This window comes from Budorcas taxicolor, chromosome 3, assembly GCF_023091745.1.
Source record: "Budorcas taxicolor isolate Tak-1 chromosome 3, Takin1.1, whole genome shotgun sequence".
NCBI classification, from domain to species: Eukaryota; Metazoa; Chordata; class Mammalia; order Artiodactyla; family Bovidae; genus Budorcas; species Budorcas taxicolor.
Window position 1 is genome coordinate 92,162,303 of NC_068912.1, and position 24,876 is coordinate 92,187,178.

At 50.2% G+C, this 24,876-nt stretch overlaps 1 protein-coding gene across 5 annotated transcripts; it reads left to right on the plus strand.

Moving 5' to 3' along the window:
• The first annotated feature begins 40 nt into the window (after window positions 1-40).
• Window positions 41-24,541, plus strand: LOC128045130 (NADH-cytochrome b5 reductase-like). Of its 5 annotated transcripts, none has more exons than XM_052637602.1 (7): window positions 41-129; window positions 5,327-5,581; window positions 6,501-6,649; window positions 12,994-13,081; window positions 16,469-16,573; window positions 20,260-20,463; window positions 24,088-24,541. In XM_052637602.1, exons 2-7 carry the CDS (start codon window positions 5,387-5,389, stop codon window positions 24,289-24,291), a joined length of 945 nt encoding a protein of 314 aa, XP_052493562.1. In that variant the 5' UTR covers window positions 41-129; window positions 5,327-5,386; the 3' UTR covers window positions 24,292-24,541. The 5 variants fall into 5 exon arrangements, with proteins under 5 accessions (XP_052493562.1, XP_052493560.1, XP_052493561.1 ...); XM_052637600.1 differs by having other exon boundaries at window positions 84-129; window positions 5,128-5,581; XM_052637601.1 differs by having other exon boundaries at window positions 84-125; window positions 5,128-5,581.
• Window positions 24,542-24,876: the final 335 nt, after the last annotated feature.

Consider the following 24,876-nt stretch of genomic DNA (forward strand, 5'->3'; position numbering starts at 1 on the left):
TAGGTAACTCTTGCCTTGCCCCACCCCGCAGGCTGTCCACGTTTTTTCACAGGTGGAACCCTGCCCACCTCCCCCGGGTGGGAGTGAAACCTGCAAGATCTTTACCTGAGGGGAAGCGCAGGAGGGTAGGTGAGTGGTTGTGGTGAGAGCTGTAACTAACTAGGAGAGCTTCAGGACTTAAAACCTGAACTCACGACAGCCTTGATTTCTTACGAGCAATTGGAGCTTGGGCAGAGTACTTCTGAGCCTTAAAGTCACTCGCTGTAAAAATAGGAATGTGTCTGTGTGCTTCAGTCGAGTCTAACTCTTTGCGACCCCATGGACTGTAGCTGGCCAGGTTCCTCTGTCCATGTAATTTTCCAGGCAAGAATGCTGGAGTGGGTTGCCATTCCCTCCGCCTGGGGATCTTCCTGACCGAAGGATCTGTCTCCTGCGTTGGCAGGGGGATTCTTTACCACTCTGCCCACTTGGAAGCCTCAAAATAGGGATGGAAATGCCTAAACTAGCTCAGCTGCGCAGCGCACAGAACGTGGTGGGTATCCCGTAAGTTTCCTTCCCTGTCCACCACTTCTGACATGGAAGCTGAGCATGGCCTTTGCACCACGCTGGGGCCGCTCTGACCTCGCACACTGCAAGCCTCCTCCCCAGCGCCCAGAATGAGTTCATTTCCTCCTCTTTCCTCAGAATGTCCCTTTTCGCCTCCTAGGAGCGGGGCCAGAGCGGCAGAGGGGTACCATGCTCCTTGCTCAGTAGGTATTTATGAAATGCTTACTGTGTGTCAGGCACTGTTGAGTAGCGGGTTTACACTGGTGAATAAAACGAATGTGCGATGTAGAGCTTACAGTTTAAGTGGGAGATACAGACAGAAAGCAACCAAATAACAATTGCAACACACACTTATATCCCTTTCCCCCAGTTGTTTTCCTCTGGTATTTAACACTGAACATAGCCTATTTTTCATTTTTATCTTAATGACATTCCCACTGGAATATAAGCTCCATGACTGCAAGGATCTCCATGAATGCAAGAGTTTTTGTTTCTTCATTGTTGTGAAGTCTGCCTCTAAATCAATGCTGAGCACATAGTAAATATACATTTAATGAATCAATACATTCAATACTAATGTATTGAATACAATCAATACTAATGTAATGAATAAGCAAATAGGGTACCGGCTAAAGCAGGGGTCCTCAACCCCCAGGATAGTCACTCCCCATCAGCTTGCATCACTGCCTGAGCTCTGCCTGCTGTCAGTTCAGCAGCTGGCATTAGATTGTCATAGGAATGTAAACCCTAACCCTAAAGTAAAGGCGGAATATCCTGATTCCACAAAATAGAACTAAAGGGTGCAATGAATCTAATGTGCTCATATCATCCTGAGACCATCCCCTTTCCCACCCCAGTCTGAGGAAAAATTGACTTCAAGGAAACTGGTCCAAGCCAGCTGTGCTAGAAAATGAGAAGAGGGTGGTACAGGGGGTGTCTCTGAGAGGAGGTGACCTTGAAGCAGGGTCTGAGGGTGTGGAGAGTCATCCAGGCAGAAGCAACATGTGTCAAGGGCTGGCTTCTTAGACTGAAAAAGTAGAGTCTGAGAGGAGATGTGAAACTGATCTTTAAAATTCATAACTGACATGGCCAACTTCTCTACTCACTTCCAAAATAGCAGGGAAAGTGGAATTAGTAAAATCCAGAAAGTAAATTTAAGGCAAAGATAGATAAATAACTCTCACACTGTACAGCAGTTTACAGTTAATAGAGCTCCTTCTGTTAACTTAGCTCACTTTATTTCTCCCAAACCTCTTGGGAGTAAGAAATCAGCATATAGAGGAAACCAGATCTCATTCACTTTTAATACAAACCTGGTACATAATATGTAAGAAGAATGAGTTGAACGGATGTGGCACCATTCTTGTCTGGAAGCTCTGTGAAGGTAGAGCCCATGTATTAACCTCTGCTGTATCCCAGCCCCGAGCGCTACGCCTGGCTCCCAGGTCTTGTTTGTAAACTGAGCACGCACTGCTTGCCTGAGCCTTCCATCTGCCAGGCTTGTGCTTGGCGGCGGAATGCAGGAAGAGTAAGACGCCACACTTGTCTTAGCGTGCGGAACCTTCCTGAAATCATTGAACCAGCAGCAGCAGAAGAAGGGTTTCTTTCCTCTAAAGAGAAACCTTTCCTTTACAAGAGAGATTTGTGGCACACACAGGAACTGCCCCTCTAAAATCAATGATAGTAAGTGGTAAGAGAATTTGGGCAAGTTCTGACCAGGAAGAATGTTGGGCACCAGGCAGGAAGGCTGGATTGTATGTAGTAGGCAGTGGGGGGCTGTTGAAGGTTGCGAAGCAGGGGACAGGTGTGGTCAGAGCTGGTGGCAGGTGTGCTGATGGGTAGTGTTGGGGGAGACTGGAAGCACATCGTTTGGGCCCATAGACAACTCTAGTGTAAATGGATGTGGGAAGTGGAAAAAGTGGGAAAGATCATAAAAGTTAGGACTCCTGGGAAGTGATTGGCAACCAAGAAACGGGATTTCCATGTCCTCTGACAGGCTTAGTGGTCTGCTCCTCGCTTTTCCACAGACTTGGCCCACACCTTGATTCTAGCATTCACCCATGAAGCTACTGCCCTTGGGAGGCTCCAAGGGGCCCATAAAATTCAATGGCAGTTTGGCAAGGTGGGTGTGCCAGCCCAGCCCACTGGGAATTGGAGATGAAGACACCCTCCTCTGCCCTACAGAGGCACGAAATCTAGGGAGAAAGAGTATCCTGGAGTCTAACGAGACCAGGCGTATGCACTAACCTTGCCACTTCTGGCTTCCTGGCCGCAGTTTTCCGTGAAATAAGGAAGGCATGGCCTCCTTACCTATGGCTGCTGGGAGCAGAGTGAGACAGTGCAAAGTGCTTGGGACAGACTGGCCCAGCAAGCGACCTCTGTTCTTTTCCCAGTTATTATCTGTTTAGTGTCTGACTCCTCCAGGCCAGGAGCTCCTCCAGGACATAGACGAGTGTCCCAGCACCTCATTCAGCAGCCCCTGCCCAGTAAGTTTCGAATGAATGGGAGGATAGCAAAAACTGCAGTTTTTAGTCGTAATTGCATTTTAGGTAATGTTCTGTGACATCAGATTTCCCCTAAGTTCTGTTCTCAGACAAAAGGGGGAGAAGACCCTCCCCTTTACTTTGATTTGCCTGTGGGATTTTAAATGAATAGTTTCCTTGAAAGTGAGATGACAGCTCTATTTCTATATGAACTGTAGCGTTCCACATATAAATACAGAAAACCTTGATAAATCCCCAACTGCCCTCACAGAAACATCTCAAAATAAATCATAACCATTTAAATTTTCCTCCCTGGTCTGTCTTTCCATATTTACCTAATGGCCCTGAAACCAAGTTCCTTTCCTTCCGTTCTTCCTTTCATATAACATGCGTATTTTAAAGTATACACTGTGCCATTTTATAAAATGAATAAAAAGCAGGTCTCTGCCCTCAAGCAGTTCACAATCTCAAAAGAGAAAGACATGTAAACTTGTAATTTCTGAACAGTGTGAAAGGCGATGGGGCGGAGATTCATTCACTGGAAGAGCGTTTATTGAGCACCTACCATGAGCAGGGCTGGACCAAGTGCCGTGAGTGCTACAGGAAGCCAGGCAGGGCTTTGCAGAGGCTCCAGCCTGCTCTCTACCAGCCCATCCCTTCCTTGTCCATTACGCAGAGTTCTGTCTCTAGATTCAGGTTCCTAGACCTGCTTACTCCAAATGGAACTAGATTTTGCCCTTGGATGCCCCACAGGCATTCAGTGTACCTCTCACTGAACTTACCATTTCCCTCCCTCTTTCCTCTAAAATTCAACTCCTTTGGGGCCCACTATCCATCTAAGGATCCAAGCCGCACACTTGGATGTCCCTTCAGCCCTCTCTCCCCATCACCTGCTCACCTCACATCCGTTGGTCTCTGTGTTCTGTTAATTCCTGCTTCAGGATTTCTCTCATTGTCCCCTGTCCTCTCATCTTCTCTGAAACTGTCCTGATCCAGATCAACTCTCACCTGGACCATCGTGACCTCCTTCTGCTGTTTTCCTGTTACTGAAGAACAGTCTGTTCTGAGACCAGACAGAGCAGAGTTCAAGTCCCGGTGCCATCCTTCATGGAACCATGTGACCTGGGTAGGGCTTCCCAGGTCGTGCTAGTGGTAAAGAACCTGCCTGCCAATGCAGAGGGCGCAAGAGATGCAGGTTCGATCCCTGGGTCAGGATGATCCCCTGGAGAAGGGCACGGCAACCCATTCCAGTATCCTTGCCTGGAGAATTCCATGGACAGAGGAGCCTGGCGGGCTACAGTCCATAGGGTTACAAAGAGTTGGACATGACTGAAGTGACAGCACGCACGCGTGTGACCCTGGGTAGGTTATTAAACCTCTTCAGACTCCAGTTTGCCCATCCATAAAATGGCACCTCCAGGACTGGCCCTGTTGTAAAGATTAAATAAAATGCAGCAATTTGGTAGATGATTTGCCAACAATACTGCGTGAAGGAAACTAGGCACAGAGGATATGTTTCATACGATACTGTTGTTGTTTAGTTGCTAAGTTGTGACTGACTCTTGTGACCCCATGAACTGTAGCCCACCAGGCTCCTCTGTCCCTGGGATTCTCCAGGCAAGAATACTGGAGTGGGTTGCCATTTCTTTTTCTCCTCGATGCAGGGATTCAACCCGAGTCTCCTGCTTGGCAGGCAGATTCTTTACCACTGAGCCACCTGGGAAGCTGTTCATACAAAGGTAAAAACTAAGCAAATCTGATAAATTGTGGATAGAATTGCAAACAGAGGTGGCACAAGTAAAGCAAAGCAAGGGACCCGATAGTGGTTATGGGGGGTGGAGGTGTGATCAGAAAGGACACAAATGTGCGACTTCTGGGATGCCAGCAAGGTTCTTTTTACTTGAGTGAGTAGTGGTTATGAAATGGCTCTTTTATAACAATTTTTCAATTGTACATAGTTGTTTTACTTCATCATTTAAAATATTTTAAAAGTTCAGTGAAATTTTCTATGTAATCTTTTTTCCTATTTATATTGCTTTTATATTAGAGTATAGCTGATGAACAATGTTGTGAGATTTTCTTTGTAATCTTGATCCAGCACTCAGAGCACGGGAAGAGGTCAAGAAACCGTGGTTGCCTGTTGGGATTATTGTGCCTGTCTGCCTCCTTCCCCTCAGACAGCAGACCCCAGGACTGACTCATCCTATGCTCACGTGGAGCTTGGCACCTGCTGGCCTCGGGGAGAACCAGTGGAATAGAGATGCCCAGAGTGTAAGCACACGTGTTCCCTCCTCCAGGCTGGCAAGGGAGCAGGGCCTGGGCCTGCTCTGGGAAGAGTATCTGATCAAGCTCCACTGATGATGGACCAGGGGGAGGAAGGTGACGAAGAGGAAGCCTGGCTGCAGCTTCGACCGGTAGAGCCTTTGCCCTCGCAGTGCTGCGGCAGTGGCTGCTCGCCCTGTGTGTTTGATGTCTACCAGCGAGACCTGGCAAGGTGGGAGGCTGCCCGAGCCAACAAGGACAGGAGCCTGCTGAGTAGGGAAGAGACACAGGTAAGGGGGGGTGCTCCTCAGTCAGGAGGGCCAGGTGTCGGCATCTTCCTGACCTCAGCCCTGTATGGTGTACCTGCTCAAGGGAGCTTCCTCTGACTCTGCAGCAGAGAGAAAAGAGTGGGCCTAATGAAGCAGACTGATCCAGGTTCAAAGCCTGACCCTGAGTTGGTGAGTAGGGGATGGGGGGTATAGTGAGGGAAGGTCCCAGGAGTGAATTGGGTGGGTGCATTTTCAGGGGAATGGGATCTGTGAGTTGGGGCAGTCAGAGAAGACTTCCTGGAAGAGGTTTGGGGGTGGGTGGAATATTAAGAACAATGAGCTGAGACTTAGAAGACATGAATTTGAACCCCTGCTCATGATGGTGACTTTGTACAAATAAGTCACTACCACTTGGGCCTCCGTTTCCCCACATGTGAAATAAGGGTATTGGATTAGGTCATCTTTAAGGTCCCATCAGTTTCTAAATCTGCATACTAGATTTTAGCAGGTTTCAAGGATAGGTGGGTTTTCCATACATTGGAAATGAGTGTTCTGGATGGAGGACACAGCTTGAGCGAATAAAGACTTACAGGTTGGAATCCACAAGGTGTTCTTGTGGGGAACAGAGAAAGGTCTGACACTAGATGCTTGGGAGGTAAAATGAGACTCAGGACCCATCCACAGGCACTAGAGTGTCCAACTAAGGACCTTGTGCTTCATCCTGGGGCTGAGAGGAACCGTGGCAGGCTTCAGAGCAGGGTGACCTTGTTGTAAAGTGCTCTGGCGTTCTTAGAGCCTGAAAGGGAAGGAAGGTGGGACTGCACGATTATACAGAAAACTTGTCAACCACAATAGCCGCTCCTTGTAGGGAGTAAGCTCGTGGAGGCTTGTCTGTCTCTTGAGTCCCAGATTCTAGCTGGTGAATCTTTTCCTATTACAGAGCTGCCCTTCCAAGCTGAGCCCAGAGACCTTCCTGGCCTTCCTCATCAGTGCTGTGGACAGGCTCACCAAGGACACCTACCTTGTCCGGTTTGCACTACCCGGGAACAGCCAGCTCGGCCTGCAGCCTGGCCAGCACCTCATCCTACGGTACACTCAGGTTGTGGGAGGACCTCATCCTATGGTATGCTCAGGTGGTGGGAGCACCTCATCCTACGCTACACTCAGGTAGTGGGAGGACCCCGTCCTATGCTACACTCAGGTAGTGGGTGGACCCCATCCTACGGTATACTCAGGTAGTGGGAGCACCTCATCCTACGCTACACTCAGGTAGTGGGAGGACCTCATCTTATGGTAAACTCAGGTGATGGGAGCACCTCATCCTATGGTACACTCAGGTAGTGGGAGGACCTCATGCTATGGTATGCTCAGGTGGTGGGAGCACCTCATCCTACGCTACACTCAGGCAGTGGGAGGACCCCGTCCTACACTACACTCAGGTGGTGGGAGCACCTCATCCTATGGTACACTCAGGCAGTGGGAGGACCCTGTCCTATGGTACACTCAGGCAGTGGGAGGACCCTGTCCTATGGTACACTCCGGTAGTGGGAGGACCCCGTCCTACGCTACACTCAGGTAGTGGGAGGACCTCATCCTACGCTACACTCAGGTAGTGGGAGGACCTCATCCTACGCTACACTCAGGTAGTGGGAGCACCTCATCTTACGGTAAACTCAGGTGGTGGGAGCACCTCATCCTATGCTACACTCAGGCAGTGGGAGGACCCTGTCCTATGGTACACTCAGGTAGTGAGAGGACCTCATCCTACACTACACTCAGGTAGTGGGAGGACCTCATCTTATGGTAAACTCAGGTGATGGGAGCACCTCATCCTATGGTACACTCAGGTAGTGGGAGGACCTCATGCTATGGTATGCTCAGGTGGTGGGAGCACCTCATCCTACGCTACACTCAGGCAGTGGGAGGACCCTGTCCTATGGTACACTCAGGTAGTGGGAGCACCTCATCCTACGCTACACTCAGGTAGTGGGAGGACCTCATCTTATGGTAAGCTCAGGTAGTGGGAGGACCCCGTCCTACGCTACACTCAGGTAGTGGGAGCACCTCATCTTACAGTAAACTCAGGTGATGGGAGCACCTAATCCTATGGTACACTCAGGTGGTGGGAGCACCTCATCCTACGCTACACTCAGGCAGTGGGAGGACCCTGTCCTATGGTACACTCAGGTAGTGAGAGGACCTCATCCTACACTACACTCAGGCGGTGGGAGGACCTCATCCTACGGTAAACTCAGGTGACGGGAGCACCTCATCCTATGGTATGCTCAGGTAGTGGGAGGACCTCATCTTATGGTACGCTCAGGTGGTGGGAGGATCTCATCCTACGGTAAACTCAGGTGGTGGGAGCACCTCATCCTATGGTACGCTCAGATGGTGGGAGGACCCCGTCCTACACTACACTCAGGTAGTGGGAGGACCCAGGTTTTGCAGCCGTGCTCTGCCATTTGTTAGCACTGTGGTCTAGGGCAACTTGCTTAACCTTCCTAATGCCTCCATTTGTCATCTTCAGGGTAAACACTGTGATACATGACTTAGAGGGCTCTTGGAATTGACCTAGATAATGTATTTTCATGATAAATAATAATAACACTTTTTTCATACAGTTTATGCACATATGAGCATTATTTATACATATATGAGCTTATTTATTGTTCACAAAATCCTGGGTGGTAGGCACCGTTATCATACCAGAGGGGAAACTGAAGTCAGAGAGGTTTAATAACTTCCCCAAGATCACACAATTGGCAGCTGTTGGAGCTAGGGTTCAAAAGCAAACAGTGTAGCTCCAGAGCTTGTGGCGTTAACCTCATACAATTAGCACCAGTTGATAGAAAGGAGACAGACATTGAAAATAAGAGACTTGCCCAGTCTCACACAGCTAATAAGGGTTCAAGCCCAGACAGCCCGCCTCCCGAATTACACCCTTCACTCTTCGGCACTGCCTTCTTCCTCCCAGCTTAATTTTGTCCTCTCCTTCCACCTCAATCCCCACCTCCACCTACCCAGGGACAAGACTCTTTGGGACCTCCAGGTGGAGGCATCTAGCAGGCAGTCAGCTCTCTGAGCCTGACGCTCAGCAGAGAGATCTGAGCTCCAGGCGTGGATCTGGGAAGCATCCAGGTATATCGTTGTCCCTGGGATGGCCTTTGGGAGCATGTGGGACATGGAAAGAAGGAAGGAGTTAGGACTGAACCCTGGCAACTCCAGCATTTACAGTGTTTTCAAGAGGAGGTAGAGCCAGCAAAGGAGACAGAAGGTGTAGCCAGGAAGGAAACCAGGGGAGAGCTCATTGCTCATCACACTCTGGTCACTTGCCTCACACGGACCCCTGGTGTGTATATACAGCTCATTCTGGCCTGTGGCCTGGCTGGCCGGTCCTTAAAGGTCACTGTTTCTTTAGGAGCCACAGGACAGGTCAGAGCCCAAGAAACTCTCCATCCATAAGTCAGGGATGCCCAGAACGGCCTGCCTCTGGTCTGGTCCCTCTCCACTGTCTCTGTCACTCTCAGGACACCCCCATCCCTCCTCATTCAGACCCCTCTGGTGCTCCACAGCACCTCCCCAGCAACACGCCAACCCACAGCCCCAGCTTCCTTGTCTACCAAGTTCTTCTCTGCTGCCCACCCCCCATGCTTGCCCCTCTCACTAGTTCCTGGCTTGCCCTACATTAAACTACCTCTAAGCTTTTCCCCCTGGAGGAGGGCATGGCAACTCACTGTCATATTCTTGCCTGGAGAATCCCCATGGACAGAGGAGCCTGGTGGGCTATAGTCCATGGGGTGGCAAAGAGTTGGATACGCCTGAGTGACTAAGCACAGCCTAGGTTCTTCCCTTTACTTCCTGTCCCCATTTTCACGTGTTAGTGGCTGGCTCATCTTTTAATGCCCAGCTCAAGGAGGCCTTCTGAGGTTCCCCAGATGAGAGTGCCTGTGATTCACCTCTGTCACAGCAAATGTCACCGTGCCCTTTGCATCCAAGCCATGCCACATGTTCTGTTAGTTCTTTGTTCTGTAAGCATTTATTGAATGTTTCTGCCCAATTTTTGATACATTAGGATGAGCCTTTTTAATCTTTGCATACCTTGGAGGAGAAAATTTTGTACATAGTAGGGTTCAAGAAAGGGGTGCTTGGGTGCCCCAGGGAAGCTCTGAGGAGTAGTGGTAAGTAACCTGGCTCTGAGGCAGACAGAGCTACATTTGATCCTAGCTGTGTGACCTCAGGCAAGTGGCATCCCTTCTCTAAGCCTTGGTTTCCTCATTTTGGTTACTGTTTGCAATAAATGCGGTACTGCCTGTAATATACGTGGTGCATCAGAGGCACTTAATACAACATGTCTGCATGATTATCCTTCGGGCCCCTTGATGATAATATGCAGTGGATTCATGCATCAGGTCAAGCTTTGGATGAGGGCACCTTTGAGGATCCTTTCTAATTCCAATGCTCCTGGCATGTGGTAGTATTTGCTAAATGTACCATTCAATATCACAGTTATCCAAGTCTATGCCCCAACCAGTAACGCTGATGAAGCTGAAGTTGAACGGTTCTATGAAGACCTACAAGACCTTTTAGAACTAACACCCGAAAAGATGTCCTTTTCATTATAGGGGACTGGAATGCAAAAGTAGGAAGTCAAGAAACACCTGGAGTAACAGACAAATTTTGCCTTGGAATACGGAATGAAACGGCAAAGGCTAATAGAGTTTTACCAAGAGAATGCACTGGTCATAGCAAACACCCTCTTCCAACAACACAAGAGAAGACTCTACACATGGTCATCACCAGATGGTCAACACCAAAATCAGATTGATTGTATTCTTTGCAGCCAAAGATGGAGAAGCTCTCTACAGCAAAAACAAGACTGGGAGGTGACTGTGGCTTAGATCATGAACTGCTTATTGCCAAATTCAGACTTAAATTGAAGAAAGTAGGGAAAACCACTAGACCATTCAGGTATGACTTAAATAAAACCCCTTATGATTATACAGTGGAAGTGAGAAATAGATTTAAGGGACTAGATCTGATAGATAGAGTGCCTGATGAACTATGGACATTGTACAGGAGACAGGGATCAAGACCATCTCCATGGAAAAGAAATGCAAAAAAGCAAAATGGCGGTCTGGGGAGGCCTTACAAATAGCTGTGAAAAGAAGAGAAGTGAAAAGCAAAGGAGAAAAGGAAAGATATAAGCATCTGAATGTAAAGTTCCAAAGAATAGCAAGAAGAGATAAGAAAGCCTTCCTCAGCGATCAATGTAAAGAAATAGAGGAAAAGAACAGAATGGGAAAGACTAGAGATCTCTTCCAGAAAATTAGAGATACCAAGGGAACATTTCATGCAAAGATGGGCTCAATAAAGGACAGAAATGGTATGGACCTAACAGAAGCAGAAGTTATTAAGAAGAGGTGGCAAGCATACACAGAAGAACTATACAAAAAAGATCTTCATGACCCAGATAATCACGATGGTATGATCACTCACCTAGAGCCAGACATCCTGGAATGTGAAGTGGGCCTTAGAAAGCATCACTACGAACAAAGCTAGTGGAGGTGATGGAATTCCAGTTGAGCTATTTCAAATCCTGAAAGATGATGCTGTGAAAATGCTGCACTCAATATGCCAGCACATTTGGAAAACTCAGCAGTGGCCACAGGACTGGAAAAGGTCCGTTTTCATTCCAATCCCAAAGAAAGGCAATGCCAAAGAATGCTCAAACTACCACACAATTGCACTCATCTCACACGCTAGTAAAGTAATGCTCAAAATTCTCCAAGCCAGGCTTCAGAAATACGTGAACCGTGAACTTCCAGGTGTTCAAACTGGTTTTAGAAAAGGCAGAGGAACCAGAGATCAAATTGCCAACATCTGCTGGATCATGGAAAAAGCAAGAGAGTTCCAGAAAAACATCTATTTCTGCTTTATTGACTATGCCAAAGCCTTTGACTGTGTGGATCACAATAAACTGTGGAAAATTCTTCAAGAGATGGGAATACCAAACCACCTGACCTGCCTCTTGAGAAACCTATATGCAGGTCAGGAAGCAACAGTTAGAACTGGACATGGACCAACAGACTGGTTCCAAATAGGAAAAGGAGTATGTCAAGGCTGTATATTTTTCCCCTGCTTATTTAATTTCTATGCAGAGTACATCATGAGAAATGCTGGGCTGGAAGAAGCACAAACTGGAATCAAGATTGCCAGGAGAAATCTCAATAACCTCCGATATGCAGATGATACCACCCTTATGGCAGAAAGTGAAAAGGAACTAAAAAGCCTCTTGATGAAAGTGAAAGAGGAGAGTGAAAAAGTTGGCTTAAAGCTCAACATTCAGAAAACAAAGATCATGGCATCTGGTCCCATCACTTCATGGGAAGTAGATGGGGAAACAGTGGAAACAGTGTCAGACTTTATTTTTTTGGGCTCCAAAATCACTGCAGATGATGATTGCAGCCATGAAATTAAAAGACGCTTCCTCCTTGGAAGGAAAGTTATGACCAACCTAGACAGCATATTCGAAAGCAGAGACATTACTTTGCCGACTAAGGTCCATCTAGTCAAGGCTATTGTTTTTCCAGTAGTCATGTATGGATGGGAGAGTTGGACTGTGAAGAAAGCTGAGCACCGAAGAATTGATGCTTTTGAACTGTGGTACTGGAGAAGACTCTTGAGAGTCCCTTGGACTGCAAGGAGATCCAATCAGTCCATCCTAAAGGAGATCAGTCCTGGGTGTTCATTGGAAGGACTGATGCTAAAGCTGAAACTCCAGTACTTTGGCCACCTCATGCGGAGAGTTGACTCATTGGAAGAGACTCTGATGCTGGGAGGGATTGGGGGCAGGACGAGAAGGGGATGACAGAGGATGAGAAGGTTGGATGGCATCACCAACTCGACGGACATGAGTTTGGGTGAACCCCGGGAGTTGGTGATGGACAGGGAAGCCTGGCGTGCTGCAGTTCATGGGGTCACAAAGAATCGGACACGACTGAGCAACTGAACTGAACTGAAACAGTTGTTAAACATAGCTGTTTTTATCTTGATCATGCTATGGTCAGGGAGAGGTCAGGAAAAACCTCAGTGATGTCCTAAAATAGCTCACATTGTCAGTGTGCTTTTTGAAGCACCTTTTCATCTGTAATCCCAATGGAACCACATAGCAGGGGCATGGGTGATCGTCCCCATTTTACAGAAGGAGCAACTGGAGGTTTAAGTGACCTGCCCAGGGTCTGTCAGCCAGCATGCAGTCATGGGGGAGCCCAGGACTCTTGTCTTCTGCTCCACCTTGCCTGCCCCTCAGTGAGGACCACTGGAATGGTTGGGCCCCTAGCTTCACTTTCACCAGCCTGGCACAGGTTAGGTACTCTAAGGATTTGTTGAATGACCGGCTGACTGCCTGATCAAGTGCATCTCTTTCCCAGAGGGACAGTAGATGACTTAGAAATTCAGAGAGCCTATACGCCCATCAGCCCCGCCAATGCAGAAGGATACTTTGAAGTTTTAATCAAGGTAAGTCAACTCACATGGTTGCTCTAAGAGCCAAGGATTGGACCGCCATTTGCCAACTTGGTCGGGGTTGGGCACTTCCCTTTGACGTGGGAAAAGCCAGGATTCACATGGAAGGAGGCTGGCTGAAGGGAAGAGCAGGGACAAGGGGGGTGGCTTTTTCTCACCCCCTTTTCTAGGGAAAAGGGGCTGCCGCATCACCAACAGAGGGCATGTTCCCAATAGATTTTATGGACAAAAGGCTTGGACTGAGAAGGGTACAGCTCTTCCTCCTCACCTTCTTACTACTGCCGGAGCGTGAGTACTGAGCCAGGGAAAGGGGAACCAAGTCATGGGCTCCTTCTGTGTGCTGGGCACAGGCATCCAGGGGAGTCAGACCCAGTGCCCACCCTCAGATGGGGCCACAGTGGGACACTGCAAGGTGGTAGATGCTGCAGGCCCCAGCCCAGCTCAGGGCACCTGGGGCCGCAGGGAAAGCGGGCTGGGCTTCCTTGAGGAAGCTGTGCGTGTGAGCTCTGTGTTAAACTCAGGAGTAGGAAGGAAGCTCTGAGTGCTGAGCAGTACGTATATACAGCAGCCAAGGGGGGCATGATTTAGGGAACTTCCAGTCATTCATCTTGGAAGAGAGCGGGTGTGCAGGCAAAAGATGGGACATGGAGTGCCTTGGGGACCAAGCTAACTGAAATTACCTTATGGAAGGAGTTGGCAGGGGCCAGGGCATTTGAGTTGGGCCTTGAAGAAGGAGTACAGATTAGAGGTGGCGTTCCAGGGCTGGATAACCAAAGGCAGGGAGAGGTGAAATAGAGCAGGGTCTGGTGGGAACTATACTCAGTCTGAGTGGTGGAGGGAGATGTGCTTGTGGGGGCAGCCAAGGTGGGCTGGGCAGTTGGTAGAGATGAGATGAACAAAGTGGGCTGGATGCAGAATGCCCCAGAGACCCAAGGAGTAGGCAATAAATGTATAAGAAGTCATGAAGTTCGAATTACGTGCAAAAATAATTGGGTTGAACTACATGAAATTGCTGACACGCTAACCTTTTTGACTTACGGAACCAGCAGTTTCACGAGTCGGCCTAATGCATAGCTCTAGATCTTTTCCCAAACAGAATCCTAGAGATAGGTGTTCACATCCTTTGTCTCCCTTGTAGGACAGAAATTATCCCCCTTTCATTGACAGGTAAACTGAGACCCCAGAAGAGCCTGAGGCTCCCCGGGTAGTAAGAAGTGCAAGTGCTGGGTAAGCCCTGGCCTCCTGATTCCAAGTCCCCAGCACCATCTATGGCTCCCGCCTTCCCCGCCTGCCTTCAGAGCTCAAGTATTTATTCCCTCAAACATAAGCTTGGATGGGATCCCTTCACGCAACTGTCTGTCTGGGAGATTCCACAAATCCTCTCCAAATGGCCCACTTCCCCAAGCTGCTTGTCTGGGTGTGTTTCTATTGAAAGGATAAGCCTAGAGACAGTACTTCGGGGCAGCTGGATCACTCCCAGCTGCAAGGCTGATTTTCTCCTTCGTTTACCGGAAAGCCTCTCTTCAGAGAGATGCTTAATTATCCCTAAGCCGCTGGCTGGGAAGAACTGGAAATGTCTTGGCAAATTGGGAAGGCAGGCGGGTTTTCTAAGGTTTACGCTCCCTTGAAGACAGGAAAGGGGAACTCCCATTTCTCAGGCACCTTCTGGGCTCCAGGTACTGCGTCAAGCTCTTTAATTACCTCATTTCAACCTTGTAACCACCCTGCAGAGTAGATCATATTCTCCCCACTTTGCAGATGAAGAAACTAAAGCTCAGAGAGATGATATTGTCCCAAGGCCTCTTGGGTAATATGATCCCAAATGGAAGAACAAGTCCAGTGTCAGTTCTGTTTAACAAATGTGTTTTGAGGGTTTCCCCTGTGCCAGGCTCTGTGTGAGTGCCAAAAGCACAGAAAAATCCTTCCTGTCTCCTTGAGTTCTCTCTATGCCGTAGGGCTTCTAAGGCCACCCCTGGGGCTGTGCCTCCCCAGGACCGGGGCCACAAAACAAGGCATAGGCTGAAATGTATCTTTCAGCAAGTTAGAAGAACTGTAGCCTCCTCCCCAGACCTCTTCCAGGTCAGCCAAGGACGTTCTTTGCTTTATGCTTTTGGTGCCCAAGGAAGGCAGCAATGGTACCAGAAGTGGCTGCGAGTGCTTAAAAGCAAGTCTGGTGACCAAAGCCCAGTCTCTCCTTCAGGCCTGGTTATAATTTCTCCAAACACTCTTCCAGTCCTCTCTCCCAGTGCTCCCCCCTGACCCCTACTCTATCGTGTCCACTTGCTGTTCCTAGAGCATGACCTGGGCTGTCCTACCCCTGAGCATACCACACCTGATGCCCAGAATTCCCTGTGCCCGTCTGCTCCCATCTCCAGTGAGTCTGATCCTACCCAGTCTTCAAGGTCCAGCCCCACTGCTTCCTTCTCCAGGAAGCTCTCCTCAGTCCCACTCCACGGGAAGTGACTGCACCTCCTCAGGCATTAGGGTGTCTCTGCCTTGTGTGTGTCTGAGGCTTAGGTCCCTCTTACACTGTGAGCTCCTTAAACTAGGGCCTGATCTCGGTTACTGATTTGTTCATTCAGATGTTTAAGTCCTTTCCATGATTCAGGCACTGGCTGCTTTCACGGAGCTTAAGGTCCAGCTGTCTTCCCTGCAGCCCCAGCATAGTGCCTAGCACAGAGCGGGTGGGCACCCAGCAAGTGCATACTGCCCTTCTCCCATGGAGGAATCCCCTCCACAACCTTCATTTTTTTCATCCAGCCAGGAGACAGTGTAGGGATATGCAGAGATTGCAAGTGAGTGGCCCAGAGACTGCCTCTAGCCTGCAAATATATTTGGTTTTGGCCTGTATAGTGTGTTAAAATTTTGAATTAATTGCTAACATTTCAAAAATGGGAAAATTTTCTTAAAAATATGGATTTCCTGCCCCTTTTCCAAAGTCAGAAGGTCTGGCATCACTGGCCCTGTGGACTGTGGACTGGGGTTTGCAAGGTGGCTTCCTCCTTTAAAAAGAGTATCCGCTCACCGGTTCACCTTAGTCCGCACCATTCACTCTTGTCTGCCTGATGCTGAGACTGCTGGGTGCCATTAATTGTCTCCTACCTGATTCTTCAGTTGGTTATGTCACCTGTGTGGCCCCTGGTTATTTGGTCTGAGACCTCTGTGGTTAAGGCTGATAGTCATTCTCATCCTGAATGACCCTCTCATTCTCAGATGAGGGTCTGGGCCTCATCTGAGAACAGGGGCTGACAGTACTAACTTCGTGGATGATTAGAAGGATTAAATGAGACAACACGTGTAAAGTGCTGAGCTTGAGGCTGACGTGGTTTGTATTGGCAGTGCGTGCCTGTCCCAGTGAGGCCTCCTTTTGTTTGCTTCCAGTGCTACCAGACTGGGCTGATGTCCCGGTATGTCAAGTCCTGGAAAGCAGGAGACACAGCTTTCTGGAGAGGACCCTTCGGAGGCTTCTTCTATAAACCAAACCAGGTCAGTGCCCACGCTGTGTCCTCAGAAGACCCCTGCCAGCTTAGCCTCCAGGACTGCGGTTCTCATGTTTCAGGCCATAGAATCTCATTGTGCCATTCTTGAGCCCAGACCTAATGCCAAGAGTATACTTGGGGTTGGACATGGGAGGAGATGGGATAGGTACTAAGAAACAAAACTGCCCATGTCCCAGAACCACCCATGCCTGAACATTGCTTGGAAAAATTCAGACTAAGTTCGGCATGTAGGGCCCGTATGCCAGCTGACTCTCAGATCTCTTTCCAGTTTCATGAGTCATTTGCAAGATTATGGAAACCACTCCCTAAGTATACCTTGTGACTTGCTGCTTGGAAGTCCCCTGCCTCCCAGGCCAAGGGGTCTTCCCCTCATCTTCATGGCGTGTTCAAGTCCCCCCCTGACATTCCTAGGAAAAAACAGTAGTTTCTCATCAACTGGTGCATATAAGAAAACAACTTGACAGTATGTTCTGGGGACTTGGGACTTCCTTGTGTCTCAGTTTGCAAAGAATCTGCCTGCAATACAAGAGACCACCTGCAGTGCAGGAGACCTGGGTTCTGTCCTTGGATTGGGAAGATCCCTTGGAGAAGGAAATGGCAAACCACTCCAGTATTCCTGCCTGGGAAGTCCCATGGACAAAGGAGCCTGGTGGGCCACAGTCCATGGAGTTGCAAAGAGGTGGACTCAGCTGAACAACTAAACCACCACTGGGAGTCAGGAAGCTTCACATCCTTGACCCAGCGCTTCCGCTTCTGAAGTCTGTCCTATGGAAAAGAATCCAAATGCTTCTTCTTGCACAGGTTCATTGCAGCTTATTTATAATAGCAAGAAATTGGAGACAGCTGAACATCCAACAGCAGAGCAATTAGGTACACTGGTTACAGATACTTGATAGACTACTATCCTGGATTTTAAAATTATGTTTATAAATGATGCTGATGCTTATGCTGTAAGTGACCAATACTAAGTAAAATACTGAATACACAACAAGCTAGGAAACTTAAGTTAGATTATACAGAAAAAGTATTTTTTTAAATAAAGCAATAAAATGTTAGCAGCTCTGGGTGGTGGAATTATAGGTGATTTTTATTTTCTTCATTATATTTTCCAAATTACCCACAATGAGTACCTATTACCTTTATAATGAGGAAAACAAAGCAAAACAAATGGAAAAGAATGAATCATTCTTCCTCTCTATTCTTTTATTTTTAATTGAAGTATAATTGATTTACAATGTTGTGATAGCTTCAGGTATACAGCAGAGTGATTCAGTTATGTACACACACATACATATACATTCTTTTTCAGATTCTTTTCCCTTATAGGTTATTACAAAATATTAAGTATTGTTTCCTGTGCTATACAGTAGGTCGCTGTTGGTTATCTAGTTTATATATGGCAGTGTATATGTTAATTCCAAACTCCTGATTCATCCCTTGTCTCTTTTCCTCCTTGGTAACCATAAGTTTGTTTTCTTTTTTGGCCATGCCACGCGGCCTGTGGCTCCCAGTCCCTGCACCAGGGTCAAACTTGCACCCCTGCATTTGAAGCGCAGACTCTTAACCACCGGACCCCCAGGGAAGTCCCCACAAGTTTGTTTGCTCTGTCTGTGTGTCTATTCTTTTTGCATAATTTAAAAATAGCTTTTACTGGTATTCTCCTTATTACAAATGTAGTACCTGTTCATTAACCCCCACAAAATCTGCAGATATAAAGAAGCTAAAGGAAGAAATAAAAAAATACCTGCAGGCCATCTTCCCAGACATAACAGTCTTATGACCTTGGCATCCACAGACCCCTCGGGAAAGCCCCACACTTGCTATCTTGGGAGGGCACAGGGCCCGGCTGTGAAGGAAAGGACATGGCATCTCGCGCACCAATGTTTGGCCGCTAAGACTGTGGCTGAGACTCCGCTCTGCTCCTGTGTGGGTGCCAGGGTGCAAGCCAGTCTTGCCACTCTGCAGCCAGCTTCGTGGCAGGTGGCTCGCGTCGGCCCTGAGACTGCCACGTTAGCATCTGTCTTGCATTTGTTCCACAGACATTCATAGGGGTTCACCCGGGGCCAGGCCAGTGCTGGATGGACCCTGGCGGCCCAGAGGTGGGTCAGATGAGCCCTGTCCTCCAGACGCTCCCAGTCTGATGGGGAGACGGGCACACAGATTGATGGCAACAACACAGGGTGAGCCGGGTGCTGAAGGCTGTGGGAACACCCGCCTGTATCTCAGGGGAGGCTCCCCAGAGGAAAGCCTGAGCAGTGATGGGAGAAAGAGGTGATACACGGCAGACCCCGTGACTGGAGGCTGGGGGAATCGGAGCACAGGGCAGGATGACGGGCCAGCAGTAGGGCTCAGTGAGGGGCAGGAATGTAGCTGCGTGAGGTCCCAGGCTCCGTACCAGGCACTTGTCATCTCTTTAATCCTCATGCCGGTTCTGAGATAGGTGCTCTTCTGCGGAGGTCTATTTTTTTTTTAAACCAGTGAAGAAACCAAGGCTCTGAGAAGTGAAAGAACTTGCCCAGATCATAGGGCTGAGGGTTTACCCCGACATCTGCATGGCTCCTGGTAGTCCAAGAAGCATTCCATGCAGTAGTGTGGCATGCAGTGGAAACTCGGACTGCGCGCACAGAAACCGACAAAGCATAGAGGTGAACACTTCACTGTGCGGGTCACGCACTAACCTGCACAGCACTGATCTTAAAGAGACCTTCAGCCAGGAAACAGGTTTGGCGAGGAGGAGTTGATGGAACAGGGACTCCTTGGGAGCTCACTTTATTGCCTGGCTGTCTGGGCCAGCACTGTGCCAGGCACTGAGGTATAGTATCTCATTTAGTCTAGAGAAGAGCAGGCTCAGGGTCCAAGCCAGGGTCCTCAGATCTCTGCAAGGTGGCCTTGGGGCAGAGGAAGCAGCCCAGAGGGCAGGGCCAGGATGGAGGTGGTGGGCAAAGCTTTGGCTGGAGCAGGTTTCAGGTCATTGAGATGAGAAGCCCTCCCGGGCAAGGGGAGTCAGCTTGTAATACAGCAGACTTCTTGGGAAGTAGTGGGCTTGTTGTTCAGCCACCAAGTCATGGCTGACTTTTTGCGACCCCACGGACTGCAGTCAGGCTTCCCTGAGCCTCACCATCTCCCAGAGTTTGCCGAAATTCATGTCCATTGAATCAGTGATGCCATCCAACCATCTCATCCTTTGTCACCCTCTTCTCCTTCTGCCTTTAATCTTTCCCAGCATCAGGGTCTTTTCCAATGAGTCAGCTCTTCGCATCAGGTGGCCGAAGGATTGGAGCTTCAGCATCAGTCCTTCCAATGAGTATTCAGAGTTGATTTCCTTTAAGATTGGCTGGTTTGATCTACTGGGCTGCCTGTCAGCAGAAGTGTGTAAGCAGAGTCCCGTGGGGATGCTTTAGAAGGCAGCCAGGCATTTGTAGGATGGCTGCACCACTGCTTTTCCTTGCAGCCCCCAAATTCCATGATTTCTGTTCCATAGGCCTCACAAGCTATAGCTCACAGGCACGGAGGGTTCCCGGGAGAGGGTAGAGAGGGAACTCAGATGGGCAGGACACCCCAGAAGGACAGTACCGTCCAGTTCAAGCATGCCCAGGAAAAGGCCCCATAGTTGGTAGGTGGGGTAAGACCCCTTCCCAACCCAGCCCTGTCATGCACCGTCTTGCTCCCCAGTACGGGGAGCTCCTCATGCTGGCTGCTGGCACCGGCCTGGCCCCCATGGTGCCCATCCTCCAGAGCATCACAGACAACGCAGAGGATGAGACCTTCATCACCCTGGTCGGCTGCTTCAAGACCTTTGAGGACATCTACCTGAAACCCTTCCTCCAGGAGCAGGCCCGTTTCTGGAATGTCCGCACCTTCTTTGTCCTCAGCCAGGTGAGCCCAGGGGATGACTTCTGTCCCTGATGGAGACTCTGCTGCCCCTTTGCACCCCTCCCAAGGGCCTGCTGTGGGCTCTCTCACCCGGGCCGTAATAATCATTCTCGCCGCTGGTGCACCCACAGCGTCAGCGTTCGTCATGCAGATGAGGAAGCTGACGCGCAGAGGTGAAGGCACCAGCTTGCGACATGCTGCCAGACAGGGTGAGGCCAGGAGCTGAGCCCAAGGCTGACTGCTTCCAGAGCACCAGCTCTCACCCAGCATGCTTTGCTGCCTGCCATCCACCCTCCGGCATCCTCCGTTGTGTGGGCAAGGGGCCTGGTGATGGAAGCAGTGGGCCAGGCACAGACGGCCTCTGGCTGTCATAGCTGATTGAGGCAGGGACATATTTCTCGGTTACCAGTCTCTCAGTGCTCCACCCAGTGCCAGGCACGGAGGAGGCGCTCACCCTGTCAACAGCTGGTGGAGTAAACTGGACCCGAGTTCCTGGCATTTGTTAGGGTTTTTTCCACATCTCTCTTCCGTGCAAGCCCCAGCCACTCTAGCTAGAAATGGCTTTGCTTCCTGAGCCCTCTTCCCTTTGGTTCCCTGTCCCGCCCTTCATTCCAGGCACCCCTCCGGGCCCTCCCCTCAGGGCCACGGCACGGGGCTGGGGGCTGTCTCGCCCCTTACCTCGAGCTAGGCCTTCAGCTATCTTTGTGCGTGTGCCTTCCCCTAGTCTGTAGCTTCGTTTCTCTTTCCTGCACACCCTGGGTTGGGGTCCCCTGCTGGTGTCTCCCCTCCATTCTCCTGCTCAGGGTCAGCCTCGTTGCCCTGTACTTTGGAGCACCCTTCTCATCAGTTAACTCCGGAGGCAGCTTTAGAGTGTCCCTAAAGGCTTCCGTGATCCTCGACATTGTGGGTGGGAGGCTGTCAGGAAACCAGAGATCCTGAGGTCCCCAGGAGCCAGAGTCCACAGGCCTGTCTATCAGGAGGAATGCTCAGTGGCCTGATCACCCAGGATGTCCTGCTTGGTGAGCGTGAGCAGCCACAGCAATACCCACGGTCAGAGATGGAGCAGAGGGCTAGTGGACAGCCAAGGGGAGAGGGGTGAGCGAAGGGCCAGTCCTGCTTCAAAAGGAAGATGCCCTCTTCCTGGCCTCTAGGGGCTCACCTATATATGTGGAGACAGCCACAGAGACGGCTGACAGGGCTTCCCTTCATCGAGCACTTTCTCTGTGCCTGGCACTGTTCTAAGCACTGTATGTGTGTTAACTCATATAGTCCCCACCAAAATCTTTAGAGGCTTGTACTTCCATCATGGCCTTTTAATGAATGTGGAAACTGAGGCGCAGAGAGGTTAAGAACCTTGCCCAAGGTAGCACAGCAAGTTGGTGGAGAGGCCATGGTTTTCTTGCTTGCTGGTGTAAAACAGCACGGGAGTTGGTGCTGTGGAGTGTGTTCAGGGTGCTGGCAGCCAGCAGAGAGGGCTTCATAGAGCAGATGGCATTTGAGCCTGGGCTTGAGGGCAGAGTCAAAGTTCACCAGCAGTACGGGACCTTCTACCTTGGGCCAGGGTTTGACGATGCGGTGCCCTGGGGTTGGGCAGGCGAGTGGGCTGGCTGTCAGAAGCAAGGGCAGGCGGGGGAGGATGGAGTGAGTGGGGCCTCCTGCCTGTCCGTGCTCCCTCCTCTCCAGCTGCCTGGGCCATAGTGACAGCCTCATCAAGGGTCTTCCTGTTCAGGCCACTTCTTGCCCATTTGTCCTTCATCCTGTCGCTGGAAGGGCAGCTCTGACCACATCGCCACCCCGCTTCCTGCCCTTCCCTGGCTCCCCACGGCTCTCAGGACTATGTGCCAGCCCTCTGCAGCCTCGCACCCTGGCCCTCCTCCATCCACTGCATGCTGCGTTTGGCGTCACTGGTCTGCCCGTGGTTGCGAATGCTCCATGCTTTTCTGCCTTTGTGCGTGTTGTTCCCCCACAGGGAGCACTTTTTCCCACTTCTTAAGCTAATGCCCATTCATCCCTCACATCTCTCTGCCGAGGTGTAATTCCATCCTGGGAGCTTCCCTGAGCCTCCAGGCTGGTGTAGATGTTTCTGCTGTCACGGCCCAGGCTCTCCTTCACCCACCCCACTGCATCCTCGTTGTTGAGGGTCCCCTCCCCACTTGAGCAGCAACCAGATCCCATGCATCCCTTGGTGTGTACAGTCAGGGTGAGCCTCACTGAATGAACTGGTCAGGGAGGAAGGGAGGATTGGGCAGTGGGAAGGAGGGGCAAGGCCAGTGGGCCCTACTGGTTCCTGCCCTCGAGGGGGCCCGTTGGACAGGTCAGAGCACAAAGGGCACACAAGAAGGTTCGGATCATCAGAGAGGATCGGCTGTGAGCAGCAGAGCACTGTGCTCAGAGGCCCTCGGGGTCTGATGGCTCTGAGCGCACCTGGGATTCTAGGCCTGTTCTCATGGAGCCTCTTTCAGGGTTTCTCAATCACCCCGCGCTCATCACTCATCACGGTAGCTCCGAGAGGTCATGGTCACTCACCAGAAATTGGTGGCAAAGCTTGCATTCCAGCCCCAACACCCCCTCTCCATCCTGTCTCTCAGCTTCACCTCAATAGCATCTGCAGAGGTGACAGCCCTGTTCTGCTGGGGTTTTATTTGTTTTGGATGCTGGTTACATGGCTTCCTCTCTTTTGTCAAAATTCTCCAAACTGTCAATACATATACAATATATGACATATGTATACATATGTTATACTTCCAGAAAATATTTACTTAAAAGAAATTTTTCCAAGTCAACTGGTAGTGGAGATTTTCTTTTGTAACCTTGGGGATAAAAGCCAGAAGCTAAGGCTAGAGGAACAGAACGAGAAAGAGCCTGGGGCCTCATACACCCCTGGAATGCTACCGCTAGCCTCCCCATGTGAGAGAAATAAACCCCTCTCTTGGTTAAGGCAGCCTGGGATCGCTGTTGCACAGCCAGATGAGGCCAGGAGCCCTGTCTGCCTGGAGCAGCTATCCTGTCCCCATTGCCTAGCACAGAGCCAGGCACAGTCCACTCAGTCAGTGAGTTCAGTTGCTCAGTCGTGTCCGACTCTTTGTGACCCCATGGACTACAGCACCCTAGGCTTCCCTGTCCATCACCAACTCCCCAGAGCTTGCGCAAACTCATGTCCATCGAGTCCACTCAGTAGACATTGGTTAACTCAACAAGTGAATCGAAAACTTAAATGCACAAAAGTTATGCTCTGAGAGTGATGGTGATAAATAACCTTGGAAAGATGCTGGGAGACCCACAGTCATGGTGAGAAAACATTCCCTCCAGAGTGTCAGGGACAGCAGCCCCTGGGAGGCAGTGGAAATGATGGGACCCACAGTCTGATCCCACTGCTGCCCCACATCATCATGTGTCCCAGGGACATCCCTCCTCCTCCGTGTGCCTCACCTGTGCTTACTGGTCCACAGGCTTCTGTGAGGGTGACCTGAGTCCACGTGGAAGGAAGTACCTGGCCTATGGTGGGGCTGGGTGAAGCATGCTTCCCCCCATCCCCTCTGGCTCAGGTTCCTTGTTTGGCAGAGAGGAGCTGACTGTGTGAACTCTGAGGATGCCCAGGAGTCACCCCCCCGTCTCTCATCCTCCCAGGAGAACTCCCTGGAGCAGCTCCCCTGGAGTTACCGGGACAGGACCCGCTTTGGCCGCCTGGACCAGGACCTGCTTGAAGAACTGGTCAGCACCTGTCGGAGAAAGCCATTCGCTCTGGTCTGTGGATCAGCCGAGTTTACCAAGGACGTGGCTGGGTACTTGCTGCACGCAGGCCTGGCCAAGGACTCCTACTTCCTCTTCTAGGCCTGGCCTCACTTCTAAAGCTCAGGCCTGGGGCCCGGCACTGGGAAGCAGGAAGGAGCATGGACTGGAATCCGAAGACATGAATGGGAGACCGGTGTTCGTGCTCCAGGTGACCTGGGACGAATATCTTTGCCTCTGCAGACCTCCATTTCTCATCCATCCCACGAGGTCACTGATGCTCCGACAGGCATCCTGCTGGGAGGAGAGAGGATGGGGCTCTAGGAGTCCTGAACAGGAAAGTATACAGTGGGCAGTCAGGGAGGACTTCCTGGAAGGAGCCAGGTCCTGGCTGAGTAGGAATTGGCAGAAGGAGGACTGGGAGGGGCTTTCCTGATTCCTCAGCCAAAGCCTGCTTTCCCTGGAGTCTGTGTATCTCTTGTGGCCTCCAGGCCAGCTCAGAGGAGGTGCTCACTGACTGTTTAGGGAATGACCGCAGGGGAGGCTGGAGGAAGAACTTGCTGTCTGGGCCTCTAGTGCTGTGAGCCTGACACAATGAAGGTCAAGGCTTCTTTGACCTGACCACATTTCAGAGCAAGGTGGGGCCCTAGACTACCTTTCTTTTGGCCCCAGGCCTTTCCTGCTGCA